The following is a 22061-nucleotide window of genomic DNA, read 5'->3' on the forward strand; positions in this document are numbered from 1 at the left end:
GCCCAGGTGGGACGCCGGGTGGGACCCCTAGAGGGAGGGTACTGTCACGCATGCTCCTGCTCCCTCTCGAGGGCACCAGGCTGCCCTTCATTACGCATATCAGCGCTCATTGGACTCACCTGGACTCCTTTGCGTTGTTGATTGCCCCCTCTATATCTGTCTGTTCCCCAGTTTTGTTCCCCGTGTCATCATTATTGTCGTAATGTCGTTTTGTTCTCCCTGTCCAGATGCTGTTCTTGTTTGGTTTGATTTTGAGAAGAGTAATGGGCAAATGTTGAACAATCCAGGTGTGGAAAGCTCTTAGAGACTCACAGCTGTAAGTGCTGCCAAAGGTGCTTCTACAAAGTATTACTCAGGGGTGTGAATACTTACGTAAATTAGATTTTTCTGTATTTAATTTTCATTGCATTAGCAAAAATGTCTAAAGACATGTTTTCACTTTGTCGTTATTGGGTATTGTGCGTAGATGGGTGAGAAAACAATCTATTTCATCCATTTTGAATTCAGGCTGTAACACAACAAAATGTGGAATTAGTCAAGGAGTATGAATACTTTCTGAAGGCACTGTGTGTAGTAAGGGCTGGATTCAAGCCGAAGTATCACAAAAGATCTGCATAAAAATGTCAAGGTAATTTCCGATTGAGCCGACATATGCAGTGTTTACAGTGAATGCAGTGTCCGCGACTGCAGGAACATTGCCTTTAATTGTAAATTGCACTATCAAGCGGATCTTCAGCGTTACGGATTGAATAAAGCCCTTAGCCTACGTAAAAATGACCTGAATGTCCAAAATCTAAAAACAATATGATTGAATGATTTTCATTTTGTTTAAACACTTCCGCTCATGAACAAATAGCAGGGGACGGGGTTCATATCAATTAGCCTAATATCTCAAAGTAGCATGTACTGTAGTTGCGAGTCCCCATCTTCATATAGTCTAGATAGTCAATCTTTCAATGAGAGTTCAACAGGAGAACAATGATCAATGCAGTGACCATGAAATCATGCTGGGAAATTTCTCTTCAATTAGGCTAAAGGTCCCCATGATGTGGGAACTGTGGGGGAATTCACCTTTTGAGCATGCACGTATTGGACTTTGATATAACCTATGATGTGCATGTATATAGGCTGTAATGTATGGGATGGATGGGTGAGGGTGAGATGCTCTAATATGATTTTTGTCATGTACCAATGGAAATATTTGAAACCAGTCAATAATAAAGTATGGAAGGCAATTCTATACATATATATTTATATTTTATTTATATTTCATTTCTGGGAGGATATCATGTACACCAAATATCCCATTGGCAGTTAAGCGCATTCAATGTGTTGAGAAGCCAGAAACAGTCACTTGATTTTACAAACACAAATACAAAATAAAGATAAACCACAAAATAATGAGCCGCATGTATATAACATACAAAATAATCCCATGCCTACTCAGTAGGTAAGTACAACATTCCAACAAGAAGATGTGGATATTGACATTTTTTTTTTTCTGTTAAAAAAATATAGTTTATCATTTTGCTTACATTCTAAAGAAATGAAGCAGTGCCCTCATGTCGTCTCGTCCCTTTCTTTTCCTTCCTCTTTTGTCTGAGTATAACTTACATTCTGTAACAAAAATATCCCTTCAACCCTTAAGGCGAGACGCAACGCATCAATCTCTCGCACACAGCCATGTCAAAACATCAGCGAGGCTTCACAAAAAGGCACCAAAAACGGGAACGTTGGCTGTTTAGTTTTTAGTTTTTTTAAGTTTAAGTTTTTTTTCTCTCGTTTTTTTTGTCCACATAACAGACTGATATGTCAGATGATGTGAGAAAGAGAAAGATAGTACCAGTGGATGATATTTACAAAACAATAGAAACTAACATCACTCTTAACACATGCTTGAATACTTAAGTGCTTATTTCATCATCAAAAAAAAAACGCATCACAGCATCGTCATCACTACATCATAGAGAAATTATTAGAATAGAAAATATGGCCCTGCTCACTTCAAATAATACAATGCAAATAAGTTTTTCACATCAATGGTACCAAATAATGGGGGGGGGGAGAGAAAAACATGGCACGAGTACAATATACATATTATGTAGCTTATGTATATCATTCAATGTCTTTTGTAATGTAAATGATAACCTCGGAGGGAAAGCGTGCCTTAGTACCAGGCAATGTTCAGTCTGTCTGTCTGTTTGTCTCCGTCTGTGCGTTCACTATTAGGAATGGTGCCGGTTTTACCTCTGGCTCTAGAAAGTCTTGTATGCTTTGTTTGAAGCACTGCATATGCTTTATCAACAGAGAGAGAGAGAAAAAAATCCCTTTTTCTCTACTATATTGTCTTTGCCCAGTCCTTGACGTGTGTTTTTTTTTATTTTTATATCTCTTCTTCAGGTGAATCTGAGGATTCACTGAACAGAGCTTGCGGAGGGAGCAGGCAGAAAAGTGCTTTTCAGAAGGTGAATAACAAGTCTTTTGATGTTGATTTCTCCCCTCAAAGAGATTGTAAGGAGTGGTGAGGAGGAGGAGAGAATAAAAAGTGTTTTCTCTTTGTCTTACTTAGCAGATCTCGATTGTCCTTGGGGAGAGCGTGGACTGCATGTCTGACAGCGGGGTGGGAACCGGAGAGGAGTAGATGGAGGCTACGGAGGAGGGGAAGGAGGAGGCCATGGAGGACTGAAAGGTACTGGACATGGACATGGAGACAGAGGGGTAGGTGGTGGCGATGGAGGGAGAGGGGTACGAGGTGTGGATGGGAGAGGAGTAGCAGGATGTGACTGGGGAGGGGTAGGAGGAGACCGGGGAGGGGTAGGAGGTGATGGGAGAAGGGTAGCTAGAGACAGGGGAGGGGGCTGATACTGAAGCTGCTGCTACAGCCACCGCCCCAGCCATCCCACCTTTCTCCGCCTTCTTGTCCTTCTGCCTCAGATGGATCTTGGTGTGCCTCTTCCTCTCGTCGCTGCGGGCAAACTTGCGTCCACAGATCTCGCAGGCGAAGGGCTTCTCACCGGTGTGCGTGCGTATGTGTGTGGTCAGGTGGTCACTGCGGCTGAAGTTGCGCATGCAGATACGGCACTGGAAGGGCTTCTGGCCTGTGTGGATGCGGATGTGGCGTGTCAACTCGTCTGAGCGGGAGAAACGGCGGTCACACGTCTCCACGGGGCAGGCATACGGCCTCTCGTGGGGCGGCGTCTTGCTGGGACGATTGGGGTACTTGCGCATGCGGCTGGGCTTGATCAGCTGGGACTGGTAGACACTCTTCAGGTCTTGGGAGCCCGTCTGGGTGGCGAAGGCTTTAATGGTGGACAGGGGGGTGAGGGAGGGCTGGCTTGACCCGTTCTGGAAGGGCTTCTGGTCAGGTAGCAGGCTAATCTCCCCCTGCTGCTGGGGGAAGAGGTAGTCAGGGATCATGGGCACAGGGAAGCTGGTGCCACACATCTTCCCATTGGGGTAGGCTGGAGGGTTGTACTGGAGCGACCCTCCGGCTGGGCTGGGGAAGCCCTGGCCCTGGTCGGAGAAGATGTCAGGGCTGGCGCTGGAGTAGGTAGGAGCAGCTGAATAGATGGGGTTATTCTCACTGTGGTGGACAGAGCAGCTCAGACTGGAGCTCTGAGAGGAGATGGCGATGGACGAGATAGAGGAGGACAACGAGGAAGAGGTGCCGGTCTGAGAGGCGGAGGAGGGCGGGGCGGAGGTGGAGGGGGTGTTGATCCCCACCAGCCCACTGACCAGACTGAATAGGGGCTCGGCCCACAGGCTGTTGCTGCAGTTGGAGGCAGGCTCCAGGGTGAAGCGGCCAGTGTAAGAGATAGGAGGCAGCCGCTGGCTGGAGTAGCTCTGCTCTCCCATCGACTTCTCACAGTTCATGGAGATATCAGGTAATGTATCTGCAGAGAGAAAGAGGAAAGGAGACATGAATCAATTAATATGCAGGAGGGAGGGAGGGAGGGAGGGAGGGAGGGAGGGAGGGAGGGAGGGAGGGAAGGGGAATCCTGCCAGAGAGGTGGACAGTGTTGCCCCTCTCCTCTCTAAGAGCAGCAGGTGTCTACGCGAAGCAGGAGAACCAGCCTCCCTCCCAGCCAAGCAACCCCAGCACTTTCCCACCTCTAAACTCCCACACCAGCCATTTCCTCCACTAACTAAAAGATGGACAAGAGCTGTCGTGCAAGTCAAGCCAAGCCATCTGCATGCATTTTTTAAAGATTTTTGTTTTAAAGCATTTTTTTTCTTCTTTTCTGTCACACACACACGAGCCAAGCTCTTGAAGTCCACCACATAGCCTAAGGCAATTGATTACTGAAACTGCAGTTCAGCTGGTTTTAGGAATGCAATTTGAATTTAGCTCGAGACTGTCTGAAGGTATGCAATGAGTGAGCAATGCTGAAGCTCAAATACAATCCAATAGTGATGAAGAGCACCAATTTAATTTTTCAAATTCTCGATTTTTTGGGGGGGGTATGTATTTCCAATCATCATTCGTTCAATTCCTTTAATATATTTCATTACTTTTTTCTTTCAAAAAAAAATCTAAACATCAACAGAATTAGACATATCTCATTCAAAGAGCATATTCAATATATCTAGGGTCTTCTCTTGAAGCTGAAATGTAATGAATAGTTGCCAGCTGAACACAAATAAGGATCATGCATTATTATGCATTATGTATAAACTGTTTCATGCCATGCATTCTGCTAGTTTGCAGAATGCAGTCTATCATACAATACAATGCAATACAGTACAGTAGTTCCATACAGCAATAGACCAAGGATATACTCTTACCTCCGGTAATGTGGTCATACTGCTCTCCTGGCTCCCCCGATCCGAAACCTGCTCCATCGGTCGCCGAGGCGGAGAGGTAGGGGGTCCCAGCAGAGCTCAGCATCATCATCTCCTCCAGCTTGGGATAGTTATCCATGGGAGAATGGGGGAAGCTGAGGGGGTCTGAGATCTGCAGGGCTGGATGGAGCATCTCTGTCTTGGTTGCAGCCATCCTCCAGGGACGTGGTGCTGTAAGGGGGCTGAGGCTGCGCTGGAGAGGAGTGCAGCGAGGCTTGGTGCAGGCTGGGCAGAGTAGTGATGTTCCTCTCTCAGGTGGAGGAAATCACCAGTCCACTTTCGGGAGCAGGGTCAGACTTCTTTCCCTCTTTTCTCTGGTTCTCCAAGAGTATTCTTGTCTTGTTCCTCCTCTTGTCCAAGATGAGTAAAAATCCACTTTTTTCTTTTCTTTCAGAGAAGAGTATTCAGATCAGATGTCCCTTTCACTCATTCCCTAAAATGAATGATAAATAATCATTAATATTTTTTTTCTTTCACTAGTTGAATCCAATAAGGGTGTTGCCCTTTTGGATAATGTGTTGTTGTTGTTGCTTTGAATTCACTTTTACTTTTTGAGTGAAAACGTTCTTAGTTTGGGAGATAGCGCTGTATATGTGTGTGTGTGTATCTGTCTATCTCTGCTCTAAGGTTCGCTGTTCTGAGCTCTGAGGGCGCACTCTCATGCTCAGAGAATCCCCACTCCTTTATATACCCTTTCTCCGTGACGTAGATGTCCATATATGGAGTGAAGGAAGCCCATATTTAGGCACTGCAGTGGAGGACACATGACGCTGGCCAGGGGGAAAGCAGAGAGGAGACACTTTATACTGAACCAGTGCAATAAATCGCGGGAAGATAACCGCTCTTCCTCAACCCTGAATCGATGCATCTTCATAGGATAATCCCTGCTAGAGAAGGCGGCATAATTCTTGCTCTCTCCCTGATGGCCCATAGTTCAGATTCGGCTTTCCCATCTGTGCAGCAGGCTGCGCGCTTGCCGGAAAACCCGGCTCCGCCATGCCATATAAGGTTGTGTCTAAGTAAGGAACTATTCCGGTGGGTTTCCATTTCCTTGCCCTTATTTGGAGCTTCCTGAGGTAGCGCTGATCAGTGCTTGGCAGCAGTGAATGAGAGGTAGAGCGCCGCTCAAGTCCAGCGCTCTACTCAGTACACCGTACAATAAGTAATGTCAGCACTCAGCATCATACTCCCCCCTTAAACAAACCAGAAAGGAAAACACCAGTGCCTTTATTTTAGATAGAAGCTTATACCTTTCAGCTGCATTGCAAGCTTTTAAATGATCTAAACGGAAATGTAATAAAGAGTGAACTAAGCAGCTCGTTTCAGTATGGGTCTCAGTTATATTACGCAATGAAATTGCAGTTCTGCATCAACAGGAGCGCACAAAAAGGCAACAGAAATGTGTTCATATATTTGACAAATTATACTATTGTTATGAATGTTGCATTATAATATCTGAAAGAGGACATTGGTTTGACGAGTTCACAATACGTTCATTAGGCAGCCTACCCATCCCGCTGACCCACAAAAAAGATGCACCGAGGAGACGTGAAAAAACATTTAAAAAATTATAAAAAATAAAAACTTTTTGAAGAATTGAACTTCAAACATTATTGTCTACCTCGTCGATGAATGAGTTAGTTAGACATAGGTGAGAGGAAGAGAAGAGAGAGGCCAGACAGTTGATTCCTTCAGGATGGCCGCGTGAAATCCTGTGCAATGATGTCAGTAGCGCGTGTTATTGCTATATATTTTTTTCGTCTTTGCTGTCAAAATGCATATACCAATAAGCTATGTGAATATAGCCGTTTTCTTTCACTTGGTTTTGGGAATCCTATTAATTAGTGCGTTGTAGGCGTAGGCCTATTCAGGGCTGCTTACCTGGCAATGAAATGGTTCGAGCCCTTGAGAGTGGTTATGAAAGCGTTATTAAGCTACGATTATGAACATCCATGGTACGGAGATTACTTTGACCAGCAGCAGAGATAATTGAATACCGCAAATTGAGTTGAGACATGATCGTCTATGGACGTGTAAATTACGCATCACTCATTATATCCATCCCCTGCAATTGTTTAAGATTAGGAATATGCTTTCTCTACCTACCTCTTTGTCATTGATGAATGATACCGGAGGCCAGCGGATGCTGACGAGGCTCTGGGCCAGGACTATCCTATCCGACTAATTGCGGGGTTACCCCGGCCTCCCCTACTCAATAGGCTACTCCGGGAAACTCTCTGCCACTCACGGAGCTAATAGGTCGAATTATCAAACCGCCACTAAACGCTGCCAGAACGCCTGTGGGCTACTGATGTTCCCCCTGGCTGTTGCAGCCCAAAAGCAAGCCAGGGAGCGGGGACTCCTCGATGGCTGTGACAGGAAATCGATGTTTCCCCCGGCCCGATGCTGACTGGAGCAATGCAGGCAAGCTCATTGTTAAACATTCCATGATTGTGTGTTTAGGCCTACTGTAGGCCAACAGGAGAGAAGTGCGTGGGTGAGACTTCAACCCTTTGGAGAGGGCACAACTCTAGGCAAACTTCATGAAAATAGAACTAATGTTACATAAGAATATTATATTTGGAGTTAGTAAGTAATCGAACAACTGCTCAAATTGGTTGCTGCAACATGTTCAATATCCAATGTGTTCTCCCTTCCATCCACAGAACATTCCATAAATGTAACGCCTGTGTGTCCATGCTTGCCAACATTTTTGTCCCTCAATGTAGGGCTATTGATATCACAAGACTACACTTTCTAATGACTATTTCTGTCTGTCTATCAGGTTGATCTTGGTCTTGACTCCAGGGATGCTGGAAAAGGGAGGTGGCCAATGCAGCCTGGTCTCATAGACTCATAAAATTATTAAATCACTTTTTAGCTAATTAGGAACTTTTAAACTTTACCGAACAAAAATATAAGCGCAACATGTAAAGTGTAGGTCCCATGTTTCATGAGCGGTAATAAAAAATCCTAGAAAATTTTCTATATGCACAAAAAGCTTATTTCTCTCAAATTTTGTTCAAAAATGTGTTTACTTCCCTGTTAGTGAGCATTTCTTCTGTGCCAAGATAATTCATCCACTTGACAGGTGTGGCATATCAAGAAGATGATTAAACAGCATGATCATTACATAGGTGCACCTTGTGCTGGGGATAAAAAAGCCACTCTAAAAGGTGCAGTTTTGTCACTCACACAACACAATGCCACAGATGTCTCAAGTTTTGAGGGAGCGTGCAATTGGCATGTTGACATTAGGGATGTCCACCAAAGCTGTTGCCAGATAATTTGATGTTAATTTCTCTACCATAAGCCGCCTTCAACGTCGTTTTAGAGAATTTGGCAGTATGTCCAACTGGCTTCACATCCGTCGACCATGTGTAACCACACCCGTCCAGTACCTCCACTTTGCAGCTTCTTCACCTGCGGGATCGTCTGAGACCAGCCAACTAGACAGCTGATGAAACTGGGGAGTATTTATTTCTGTAATAAAGCCCCTTTGTTGAGAAAAACTCATTCTGATTGGCTGGGCCTGGCTCCCCATTGGGTGGGCCTATGCCCTCCCAGGCCCACCCATGGATCCGCCCCTGCCCTGTCATGTTAAATCCATAGATTGGGGCCTAATTTATTTATTTCAATTGACGGATTTCCTTATATGAACTGTAACTCAGTAAATTCGTTGAAATTGTTGCATGTTGCGTTTATATTTTTGTTCAGTATACTTTCTACTTTTTAGCTACTTTGCAGCTACTTAGCATGTTAGCTAACCCTTCTCCTAACCCTAACCTTAACACTTTTAGCTAACCCTAACCATAACCATAACCATTTAACCTAACTCCTAACCTTAACCCTAACCCCTAGCCTAGCTAACGTTAGCCAGCTAGCTAACATTAGCATTAGCCACCTAGCCAACTATCTAACGTGAGCCACAACAAATTGGATTTCGTAACATCTCATATGTTTTGCAAATTTCCATTTTTTATCATGTTAGCAAATTTGCAGCTACTTAGCATGTTAGCTAACCCTTCTCCTAACCCTAACCTTAACACTTTTAGCTAACCCTAACCATAACCATAACCATTTAATCTAACTCCTAACCTTAACCCTAACCCCTAGCCTAGCTAATGTTAGCCAGCTAGCTAACATTAGCATTAGCCACCTAGCCAACTATCTAACGTGAGCCACAACAAATTGGATTTCGTAACATCTCATATGTTTTGCAAATTTGCAAACATATTCTACATTTGCAAATTCGTAACATATTTAGCATATTTAGCATTTAGCAAGTTCGTATCATACCATACGAATTGTAATTCATAATAAAGCATATGAAATAGATTATCGACATCCACAAATTAATACATACCATACCATACCAAACGTAACATATCATACTAAATGCAGTATATTCGATTTATGTAAAGAAGAATAAAAAATACTCTGAGACCAGGTTGTCATATGGGCTAAATTCGAATTGAAGGCAGTCAATTCAGAATGTGATTTGAAGACATATAACCTAACCCTGACTTGTATGTAAACCAGTAGGCCTCGGGGTACTTCAATGCACACACATGTAAGTATAAGCACACGTGCACACACACACACACACACACACACACACACACACACACACACACACACACACACACACACACACACACACACACACACACACACACACACACACACACACACACACATCCCCTAACCCCCCAACAAACAAAACTTCTGCTCACAAGCTGTTGTTGTTCCATTTGGCACCCACCACCCAGTATACAGTACATTTTTACTCCATAGTTTGGATTCTCTCCCCAGCGTTTCCCTTCCCGCCTTGGGGTAACTTTCTGTTTACCCCCATTAGAATGTGTCATATATTATGGATGAACCAGGACTGGCTCTGCCAGCCTCCCAAACAAAGTCTAAATACTTAGTGTACCTGGAGAGACCCTGGGAGAGGGATATGTAGTTCTAAAAGGGATCATAAAATGTCTGTAGAGAGTCCAATTATTTTGGATGGGTATAGAGCGGGCACAGCACAACATCCCTGATATAGCCCAAATAGAGAGAGAAGACAGGGAGATATATATAGCTCTAAAATGGACTTTGAAATGTCTTGAGAGTCGAATGGTTGTGAGTGACTGTAGTTTTTCCAAGACTGATTTTGTTGCAATAGTTTAGTGAGTGTCCATTAGTGTCTGTGTGAATGTCACAAACATTGTAAAAGGCTGGTCCAGGAGAGGTATCTATAGTGATTTTGTACTGTAAGGGCTTCGAGGCAAAACCAAGCCAAACTCTTGTCTGTATATGTTGTGGCTGTCATGAATCACTTTCCAAGGCCGATAAGTACATGCAGCTCAGAGACTAGATAATCTGATGGCAATGTAATAAAATCAGTTTAGGGAAAACTCTGAAGAAAGTAATAAAGTAATAAAGATGATAAATACTATAAGCTTAGCTTCTGTCGTGTGTGTGTGTGTGTGTGTGTCTGTGTGTGTGTTTGTGCATGTGTGCGTACATGTGTGCGCGTGCGTGTAGCATACGTACGTACACGCTCGTGTATTTCTGTTTATGTGTGTGTGTGTTCGTGTTAGCCGATTCATTCTAGCCGGTGTGTTCCCCGTTGTTGCCCACGCAGCCCAGCCAGAGGAGTCCTCAGCTGATGAGGCTCCAGCGCCTAGCCCCGGCTCAGGGAGGGAGGGAGGCAGGCAGGCTCTCCCCTCACCTACTCACCCACTACACCCCCATCCCTCAGCCCCAGTCTCGACTCAGGCCTTCCCTCACGCCCCCACCGCGCTGCGCAGAGCACCGGTTAATATTTAATTAAGCCCCAGTCTTCCAGAGAAAGCAGTGGAGAGAGGGTAGAGAGAAGATGAGAGAAGAGAGGGGGAGCGAGAAAATGAGAAGGGCAAAAGGGAGGGAGAGAAAGATGATAGAGGTGATAGAGACAGAGAGAGGGGATAGCAGGACAGATGCAAAGATATGGGGGGGGGAGAAAGGGAGAGAAAGAAAATAAAGAGAGCGAGAAAGGAGGAGGAAAGTGAAAGTGCGATAATGCAGGGAAAGAGAGAGAGATCCTCAGATCCCCACACTGTGGAGCAAATACCAGACTTCTGCCGAAATGATTCACCAGGCAACGCCAGGCAGGCAGACAGTTGCCCCCCCCCCCCCCCCCCCCCCCCCCGTGGTGCAATCCCCCCATAGCATACAGGTGTGCACAGAATGGCGTTCTATAATGGCCAGTTCGAAGGGAGAGATTAGGGAGTCCAACGACGAGGGTTAGTTACCAAGGCAGCAATGTTACATAATTTGGTAGGCAGGCGCGGGGTGTGTGTGTGTGTGTGTGTGGGGGGGGTGATGGAGAGATAATGACAGAGCAGAGAGGACATGATTATTTTGGAGCTGACGCAGAATGCAGCGAACACAGTTTTACGATGTTGCTGGGTGTAGTAGGGGAGAAAATAGGGGCCAATTGATGAGAGGAGAGAGAAGAGAAGGGCCTGGTTATTTGTTCAGAAAAAAAGATACTGTAACGTAACGTTACCATGTTGTGATGTGGGTTAGGCGAGGGAATATAAGGGACATTGGCTAAATAAAACATTTCTCACAGCTTTTTCACTGCCATCACTAGTAGGATATTGACTGACCTTTAACACAGAGTGAGATGAGCCTGAGAGAAGACATGTTGTTGACGTGAGGAGGATCTGTTCTGTCAGAAGAACCTTCTAGAAAACAGACATAAGGAGACAGAGACAGAGACAGAGAAGAGAGAAAACACTATGTGGCATAGCCCTTTCGTGCAGTCCAATTACCTAGTGGCCTCATGGGTGGAAGGTTATTAATATCTTTCATAATCTCATAATTAATAAAGATTGATACAAATAAATACCCGAAAATCCGGTGTTTCTTTTTTAAATATTTCCTAACCTTTTCATACGTGAGTTAGAAATATCTCTAACGGTCGCCCCAACGTGAGTTGTTTTATGCACGTGATATGAGAATGCACTCATTGTTCTAAAATGTGATTATCACGCAACATGATAGTTTACACTGCTAATTATCTGTAGGCTATGTTTCATCTTGTCAATTTCAAAAAAAATTCTAACAAGTTGTATTTTCCAACAAAAGTTTGAATTGAGATGTGTTCTGCCTCCTCATTAATTCACATAGAGTTAACCCATTTCAGCGTTGCGGACAATTTATGTTTGAGGCTTTACTGAGCCTAACCAACTTTTTTCATTGAGGAGAGCCCACACACTTCACCAATGTTTGCGTAGATCAAGTATCCACGAATTGGAACATTTTCTGGCTGGCGCTCACATTGCCTTCCTTGTTGTTTTCCTTACAAATATAATTACTTTGGACATGTGTGCGTTCCTATCAAAGTAAGTTCCTTATTTTCTGTATTTCTGTGTTGTCGCTTATACTGCAGGTGCATACAGTATGTATGTATGTATGTATGAATGGACTGTATTTACAGTTTTATTAACGTTTTCAAGTACTGGTGACAAATAATGCATTCTGATTATTGCATAGATTGATAATACTGATTATTATGAGCTAATGCTAAGCTATTTGCCAGCTATGTGTGGTGCCATGTTTGTTGACATTGAACATTGTATCCAAAAATAAACTGGTCACATTCTGGACATAACTTTGTAAGGACTGTGTTTGTGCAAAATGTTTCTGTGAAAAAATCGTGTTGTCAGCTCAAATGCTGATTGTTGCGTCAATCGAAACTGGACATTCTAAATAAGCGTTCTAATCATACCGGTTTCAGCGTACGCTTCAGGAACAACTGTAGAATGATCACACCCATTTGTTGGTACATGTGAAAAGGCTAAATACTTTTTTATTATATTTTTTCTGTAACAGTTATAAAGACAAATAAAATGTATATATACACTACCGTTCAAAAGTTTGGGGTTACTTAGAAATGTCCTTGTTTTTAAAAGAAAATCACGTTTTTGTCCATTAAAATAACATCAAATTGATCAGAAATACAGTGTAGACATTGTTAATGTTGTGAATAACTATTGTAGCTGGAAACGGCTGACTTTTTATGGAATATCTACTTAGGCGCACAGAGGCCCATCACTCCTGTGTTCCAATGGCATGTTGTGTTAGCTAATTCATTTTTATCATTTTAAAAGGCTAATTGATCATTAGAAAACCCTTTTGCAATTATGTTAGCACAGCCGAAAACTGTTGAGCTGATTAAAGAAGCAATTAAACTGGCTTTCTTTAAACTAGTTGAGTATCTGGAGCATCAGCATTTGTGGGTTCGATTACAGGATCAAAATGGCCAGAAACAAATAACTTTCTTCTGAAACTCATCAGTCTATTCTTGTTCTGAGAAATTAAGGGCTATTCCATGCGAGAAATTGCCAAGAAACTGAAGATCTCGTACAATTCTGTGTACTACTCCCTTCACAGAACAGTGCTAACTGGCTCTAACCAGAATAGAAAGAGGAGTGGGAGGCCCCGGTGCACAACTGAGCAAGAGGACAAGTACATTAGACTGTCTAGTTTGAGAAACAGACGCCTCAGAAGTCCTCAACTGGCAGCTTAAATAAATAGTACCCGCAAAACACCAGTCTCAACGTCAACAGTGAAACTGTATGTATTTACTGTATGTAAAACAGTTTTGTTATAAATCAGTCTTTTATGATGTACATAAAATGTAATGTTGGGATGCAAACTCAAAATTGAATACATTTCAACTATATCTGACAATGGTACATGTGTCTTCTTCTTTTTTAAGCCCATAACCATGTGTGTGAGGTGTATACTTTAGTTTCAAAGTAGATTTGTTTAAGACTACCAAGAAACACTTTGTGTGACCCTGGTTTAGGCCACTGCAGTATAAGGTTAAGAGCAAGATGCGTCAGATACAGGTTTAGCAATATCCAAACCGATAGGACATTATCTTTATGATCCAAAATGAATCTGTATGTCTGCCTCTCTTCCCTTTGTGATAATCTGTTGTTATGTTTACATATCTCATATTTCTGTGTTATGATTGTAACAGTAGCTTAGCATGTATATTGCGCTACAGTAAACTGCATGTTGCTGTTGTGTCACTAAGTCTTGAGTGGCCTCACATTTTTTTGCACTTTGCTCAGAGGCATTTGGATGCATTGCATTGGAATTCTGGCCTGAGTGATTCCTCTCTCCTTAAGGACAAATCAAAGGTTTTATATACCTGTTAAACTGTAGGTGTACCGTATACACCATATTCTCCTTGGGGTATTATGTACAGTGTTACTGTGACACGTGAAACCACAGCTCTGTGTCCCGTCGTTGTTGTGCGGCCCTCGCCTGCCTTCTGAAGGTTTTGGGTGACAGACAGATAATTGCCCGGCAAAGCCCAGAAGGCTGCTACCAGACCACCCCCCACCCCTCCACCCCCCATGCCCCCCCGGGACTGGCAGAAGGGTGACTCACCGCTCCACACGGTTGTTTGTTTGATGTGGATGACAGAATAACTGACCCCTGACCTTTAGAGATGAGTCATCAGCATTGGTATGAGAGATGGGGCTTCCCCCGGATAAAATAAAGCGGTATCATGGAGGTGGGTGGCTGTAACATTTAAAGGTTGACACAAACACTTGACTTGTATTTGTCACAAACAAGTTTCTGCTCCATCCTACATGATGTGCATGGCAAACCCCATCCAGGGTATCTGAGGTGTACAATCAGTGGTGTATTACTGAGAGGCTTTTGTGACCTCAAAATCAAACAACCCATATAAACCATGTTCATTGTCTTCTCAACCACCCTTAAAGTCCGTGGCTGATTTAGGTACAGGCGACATGGGCATCTTGCCGGGGGCGGCATGGGGCGCCCGCACAAACATTTTCCGAACGGTGACATTTGCGCGATCGGTTTTCTAGCGCTCATTTGCACGTCACGTCAATGATATCATGTCACCGTGTGGGACTGTGGGTCAATTAATCTTGTCGGAGTGGGCTCCCTGATTCTAGTTTGTGAGCTAGGCAGGCTACTGCCTGGGAAGGTCTCAGAAGTACGAGATGGAGAAGGGGGCGGGGGTAGGTTGACCTCAGGTCTCCCCACTGGAAGCCCGAGGTAGGGGGAGTGGGAGAATCTATCAAATAGCGCATCTCTAACTTTGTGCAGTACTAATGCAACTAGTAAAATCAGTCACAATACGAAATGCTACCAAATAAACCACAATTCATTCATAATACTGTGAACGTATAGTTTCACAGACATATTGTTGCATTTTTTTCTGGTTTGTGCCAAAACATTAAGACTAATATACAACCAGTCTGCACACCACCAAGGTGAATTGGTTTAGTCTTGATACTTGGTTGACAGTGTTGGGGTCATGGGTAATGTATTGAAGCTCGAGTGCCAAATCAACACAACCGTGTCAGCTTTTTAATAAAACACCACCGTAAACCAAACAAGTTGGCTGGATGATGAACCATTCTTGATACACGCAGGAAACTGTTGAGCGTGAAAAACCCAGCAGCGTTGCAGTTCTCAACATGAACCGGTGTGCCTGGCACCTACTACCATACCCTGTTCAGAGGCACTTAAATCTTTTGTCTTGCCCTTCACCCTCTGAATGGCACACATACACAATTCCTGTCTCAATTGTCTCTTAAAAATCCTTCTTTAACCTGCCTCCTCCCCTTCATCTACACTGATTGAAGTGGATTTAACAAGTGACATCAATAAGGGATCATAGCTTTCACCTGGATTCACCTGGTCAGTCTATATCATGGAAAGAGCAGATGTTCTTAATGTTTTGAATACTCAGTGTAGATATACAGTATAGATAAAGTAGTTGTGATCCAGTTCTTTGGTGTTTGCTGTCCTCTTCCCTCTTCCTGGAAAGCTTTACTCTGTCATGTCGGTGTAAACGTGAAGGGAACTAAAGCCTGTTGACACTGTAACCCTGCTACTCCCCTCACGTCATCCCACCAGTTTAACTCCACCAGTCTTCCTCCCTGAAGTCCTGACCTGACCAGTAGCTCACCATGTTCCAGTCAACATTCACAGTCCTGACTCTCAGTTGTGGGTGACAGACTTTTTTTCATAGAGAGTTTGACCAGATCCAGCAGACCCCATGGAAGACGTCTGACCGTTCCGCTCGACCACTCTGGGAGAAAGCACTTTATTGGCCGCGTTCACTGGAACAAGTTAGGTCCACCTTGTAATAACATCTTCTTCTGAGCGGCTTGGTATGGAATTGAGAGAGAGGGAGGGAGTGTGTTTGTGCGTGCGTGCGTGTTCGTGTGCCTTGTGCGTGCGTGCCCGCACTTCTTTAGGTCTTCGTAATGCTACACCTGGGCTATTGAAAATCCCGGCATTCTCACTCACGAGTCACTCTATTGAAAACGATGATCCACCTCGAGAAGGTGAAAAGTTAGTTACAAGAGAAACAGTATGCGTGATGATCTAGGGCTGGCACAATTACCATATAACCGTCTGAATGTCTAACCGATGGTTATGGATGAAGACAGTCATGAAACCCATAATAACCCATAACCCTTTAGAAAAGAAATATAACTAAAGGTCTTCGGTTGTCTCGGCAATGCCCCACACAATGGAGCAGCAGCACACATAGAAATATAATTAATACAAAAGGCTTGGAACCTCAAACCCTGGCAATTTGACTGGTAAACTCATGCGTAGACACTCGCAATGGCTGCCTAGTATTATGATGCAATAATTTCCATGGTCATGTAGAATGTTCATTCAAATGATGTTAACTGATGCGGCTCATGCAATGGAACGTATTTTTGTCATGTCAGTCGAGTTGAATCAACAACTCAAAGCACGTATTGATGGGTACATTTCCTGGTTTTAATTCCTGCTTTGGACTGCTTTACTCCTATGGGTACACTCGCAATGGCTGCCACAGCACCCATTATGCCATTATTGACCACCCATTATGCCATTATTGACTTGAATGGGGATGCCCGTTCTATTAATTATATTTCTATGGCAGCACATGCTGTAAGGAGCAAAAGAGAGGAGGAATTTTTCACATTCAAGTTTATGGCACCTGAAATGCATTGGGATTTATGCAAATATGGTTGTAGTGTGAAAGTATAAGTAGTATCAAAAGTTTTCTTCAAGCACACTGACCAGTGGTAGTCAAGACGTTTTAAAATGATTTAGGTGTGGGTACCTTTTACAGGTCTGGCAGTAGGGTACCAGGTGACCTAGCAGTTAGAGCATTGGGCCAGTAACTAAAAGGTCGCTGGTTTGAACACCTGAGCCGACAATGTGAAAAAGCTGCCGATGTGCCCTTGAGCAAGGCACTTAACCCTCATTTGCTCCGTGAGCGGCGTACTACTATGGCTGACCCTGTAAATCAGCACATTTCACTGCACCTATCACCTATTATTTAGGTTCCAGCGGAATAATAAGAATAAGAATGAGCTGTTTCTATAGATGTGCTTTGCTTTCAGCAAGCACACCTAATTATAATCCACATAATAACTCAGGATTATTTTCCTGCTGCAAGAAACGGATCAAATTAAGATAGTAACAAAATCACCAGGTGTGCACAAATACGGGGCAAAAAAAGACAGGGTTGGCTTAGATTGTTGATAACATGTAAACTATATTTCGTCTCCATTTTTTTTTTTTTTTTTTACATAAATCAAGTTGCACAATAAACTCTTGCCTCTCAAATACATCGTTACAGTTGTTGGTTATCCATAATATCATAGACGTGACATCTGTCAAAACATCTCACCACAAGACATGGTATCAAGAACAAGATCAGAAGAGCTGAAACGAGCCACTTACGATTCACCACATGGCAGTTTCTTGTCATTGTTGCTAGCTATATGGCGATCCAGAACAATAACAACAAACAACCTTCTGCCCCTTTAAAGTGCGTGCATCATTTTCATGACGTTGTCAACTAACCCATCTGTAATGATTACATTAAGATGGGGTCAGAGTGCAGTGGCGAGAAAAGGAGGGTGGGGACGGGGGATAGAGAGAGTGACAGGTGAAAGAGAGAGAAAGAGAGAGAGAGAGAGGCAAGATAAGAGTTGGAGTACTTCAGAAATTAACAACAAGTTGAAGTACTGTACACCTCAGACACAGTTACTTAAGGCCATTTATACACCTCCACTTCCGTATAAATACATAGCAATCAAGACTTACAATCAGCTATCCACACTATGGATTTTAAAAAATATAGAGTGGCGGTGTAGTCATTCTGAGCTCCGGGCGGAACATTCACCTCACACCCACTACTTGACCCTAACTGACATCTAACCCCTGCTTCAAAACGTCTATAAATCCACTGTCCTATAACAGGACCACTTCTGACAGTTCTTCATTTATTTATTCTTCCATTTTCCTGAAGTATAACAGCTGTCGTTAGTGTTGTTTGTCAGTCTGTGTTGTTTGTCAGCCCTGTTGACGTGCTGAGAATGATGGAAATTATTATTGTATGTTCTGGAGGGTTATGACAGGGGCTGTCTCCTCCTTCTCTACCAGCCCTGTAGGCTATCCTCCTTCTCTAATAGCCCTGTGGGGGGGGGGGGGTTACCTGAGTCAACCCGGCATACCTTCCCTATGGGCCACCTGTCAACAACCTACCGACAGCCTCTCCCTCTTTCTCTCTCTCTCCACCTCTCTCTCACCTAAGCTCAGCTCAGACAGCGTGAAACAAACAACTCTCACCTGTACAGAATTTCAAATCTCCCTTCAGCTTTTGAAAAGTGACACAGATTTGGTTGTTTAACACGAATAGACAAGAACAGGTTTTTTCCCTATTTTCCTAACTAAATCAAAGGTATAACAGACTGTTTTTGAAGGATAACCTCAGATGGAATGAGTCTGTGTGTGTGTGTGTGGATGACTGTAATTGGCCAGCCGAATGACCGCGGTCTCCGTGATAAACGTTCGGATAGCAAAAAATAAATACAAAATACTCCTCTATTTTGCTCCTGATCGCATTCAAACTTTAAAACATACAAAGCGGTCTGCAACAGTGTGCTTATATACAGCTTTTGGATACCATTTATATACTGAACAAAAATATAAACGCATAGGAACTGGAACACGCTGTCGTGAACGTCGATCCAAAGCATCCCAAACATGCTCAATGGGTGACTATGCAGATCTTTTATTACAGCTCATGAAACATAGGACCAACACTTTACATGTTAAGTTTATATTTTTGTCCAGTGTACTTTTTGAACAAGCTCCATAGGCTTGAATGGGAAAAACTTGGATTCGCCACTACTCTTGAACCATTAAAGCCTACAAACACCAAACCAACTTAGACATGTACAAACTGACTCAACTTACACTCCTTGTCAAACGATTGTTGATGCTATTTGTACTTTTTGAACTATAAACATTTTAAATGATCATGACAGCTCCATGGACTTCAAAGGCAACATTTGCAACGCAGGCTTCAACATTTACAACTGAAATCACTGCCACAAAACTTTCAGAATGTTCCAACTAACAAAGTTTGGAGAGCTTAAAATATGTCATATGGTATGATGCTATAGTACTCATTATAGGCTAATATACTAACCTATTACAGTAACTCCACAACTATAAACCACCCCAAAATAGCTCACTAGAACTATCCCATAGCCAATGACAACCCTATTACTACTATTACTAATACTACCATTACAACTGCCATCCATTACACTACAACTACTTCAGCAAAAATACTTCAAGACAACTACTTGCTACTCTGTGGACCAGAGCTAGTGCGGACCAGAACTAGTTAGTGTGTACCAAAGCTAGACCAGAGCTAGCTCACTACTAGCTTCGCCCTGGACCAAAGCTCTGGTCAGGCTCTTGTCCACACTAACTGGCTCTGGTCCAGGGCGTAGCGAATAGCTATCTAGCTCTGGTCCTCACTAGCATTAGCCTAGCTCTGGCCCGCACTAACGAGATCTGGTCCAGGTGTAGCTAGTAGCTAGCTAGCTCTGATCTGCACTAGCTTTTGTCTAGCTCTGAGCCGCACTACCTAGCTCTGGACCAGCTGTCGTCCAGGTTGTAGCTAGTAGCTAGCTAGCTCTGGTCCGCATTAGCATTGGTCTAGCTCTGGTCCGCACTAACTAGCTCTGATCTGGGGCATACCTAGTAGCTAGCTCTGGTCCCCACTAACTCTGGTCCAGCTCTAATCCAGGGCATAGCTAGTGGCTAGCTAGCTCTAGTCTGCACTAGCTGTGGTATAGCTCTGGTCCATACTATCTCTGGCCCAGCTCTGGTCCAGGGTGTTGCTATTAGCTAGCTATATCTGGTCTAGCTCTGGTCCAGGGCGTAGCTAGCAGTTTTGGTCCGCATAAGCTTGCATAAGCTTTTTTTTTGTTAGGATAAATGAAGTCTGACATTCTAACGTGGAAATTATAACTTTAGAAGCCTTTTTAAACGTTGAATGTACTACAATTTGCATTTACTGGTGCATAGGAAAACTGTCTGCGACAACAGAGTGGTCAAATTAAGATAGTACATCTGTGTACCAGTCGTGGTTGTCCCATTAAGGACCGTAGATGTCTGCATTATTAAGACCTGCTTCTTAATCCACTACTACCATTAACCTGGGCCCAACCGTTTACCCATAAGGAGGAGAAAGGGAGAGATGGAAAGGAATGACAGTTGTGGGTGAGAGGTTACTGGTGTAAAGGGAATCTCTCCCTGTCATTAGAGAAATGTAGGACAACTAGTGGGTTTAAGTGAAGTACTGTACAAATATAACTAAACTAGTCAGAGAGACACCGAGGAGAGTTGATGGTTGATGCCCATGGTGTTTTAACACTGTGTGAGACCGGAGAGCAGCCAAAGGAGGTTAACAAGGTCAATATGCCTCTCTCTTAGAAAGAAAAAGGTGCAATCTAAAACCTAAAAAGAGTAGAACTCTTTTGGTTCCATGTAGCATTACTTTGGGTTTCATGTAGAACCCTTTCCACAGAGAGTTCTAGGACAGCCGAATAACCCTTTTGGAACCCTTTTTCCTAAGAGTGTATGAGTCGCCCAGCAAACTCACACCGATCTCGCTCCACACGCACACACACTGACCCGTGTGTCCCACTGTTTGTGTTTGCCTTGATATACAAACAAAGCACACACAGAGCGAGAACACAAACACACACCTGTTTACATGCACACACACCTACACACACACACACACACACACACACACACACACACACACACACACACACACACACACACACACACACACACACACACACACACACACACACACACACACATACACACACACACAATTACTCATACACTGAGGTACAAATGCATTTCCACACACATTCAAACGCACACCTACTTACATGAACACACACGCATGCCCTCTAGTACACATACATTGCACACCCAAGCATTCAGTGGATCACACAACAACACTTCAGGCCACATGATTATATTCTCACACGGCACAACAAAACAGGAGAACAACACCATAGCAACCGTAGAGAAATGTTTTCTTATGAGCATTTTGGGATGTACTGTGTGTGCTGTTGAAAACATTGACATAATGCATTATAAAGAGAAATCTTCTTCCAGTAACTGGTTTGAAGAGAAAGTTCATGAACTTCCAGTTTTCTGGCTCTGGGTCTGTGGCAGGGTGTGTTCTCATTATGGGTATACAGTTAGATGGCACTTGGTGGATCCTCCCCCTTCGCGCTCTCGTTCTCTCTCTCTCTCTCTCTCTCCCTCTTTATCACTTACCATTTCTCTCTCTCTCTCTGTTAAATATCACTCTCCATCTCTCTCTTCCTTTCTGTCTCTCAATCTCTCTCCCCTTTTCTCTCTCTCCATCTCTATCTCTCTCTTTCTCTCTGCATTCTCAGGCGGTGTTCTCAGTTCAAACCCTCACACTGCAGCCCTGTCACACACACACACACTCCACCGGTGGTTGCCATGGAGAAATAGTCCCCCTGGTCTCCAAGGTACCCAAGTCGTCTATTGTCTTTGGCTTCTTTATTTAGATGAAAACATGAGTTGTTGCATTCGTCGTTCCTCCTTTCCAGGAGTTGTGTCTCTGTCAGTTGTGCGCTTTCTGATGTTTTGTAGTAATTAATTTGACTGTCTGTGGATGTCGGGAGCCCCAGGAGGAGGGAGGCTTTATGAAAGTTTCTCCCCATTGTCGAGGCTCTCGCCAGGTCTTATAATTGCCTTCTATTACCAGGGCTGGGTGTCACAGCCGCCTGTCACTCACCCGGTATAGTTGTGAA

General features: G+C 43.6%; 1 protein-coding gene across 1 annotated transcript; it reads right to left on the reverse strand.

Moving 5' to 3' along the window:
* Positions 1 to 1235: 1235 nt before the first annotated feature.
* On the reverse strand, positions 1236 to 5526 carry LOC129857887 (early growth response protein 1-like). The gene is made up of 2 exons (XM_055926561.1): positions 4786 to 5526; positions 1236 to 3893 (listed from the first exon to the last, which is right to left on the reverse strand). The coding sequence occupies exons 1-2, from the start codon at positions 4994 to 4996 to the stop codon at positions 2566 to 2568; spliced, it is 1539 nt and encodes a 512-aa protein (XP_055782536.1). The 5' UTR covers positions 4997 to 5526; the 3' UTR covers positions 1236 to 2565.
* Positions 5527 to 22061: the final 16535 nt, after the last annotated feature.

The sequence above is a fragment of the Salvelinus fontinalis genome, chromosome 6 (assembly GCF_029448725.1).
Source record: "Salvelinus fontinalis isolate EN_2023a chromosome 6, ASM2944872v1, whole genome shotgun sequence".
Classification (NCBI taxonomy): Eukaryota; Metazoa; Chordata; class Actinopteri; order Salmoniformes; family Salmonidae; genus Salvelinus; species Salvelinus fontinalis.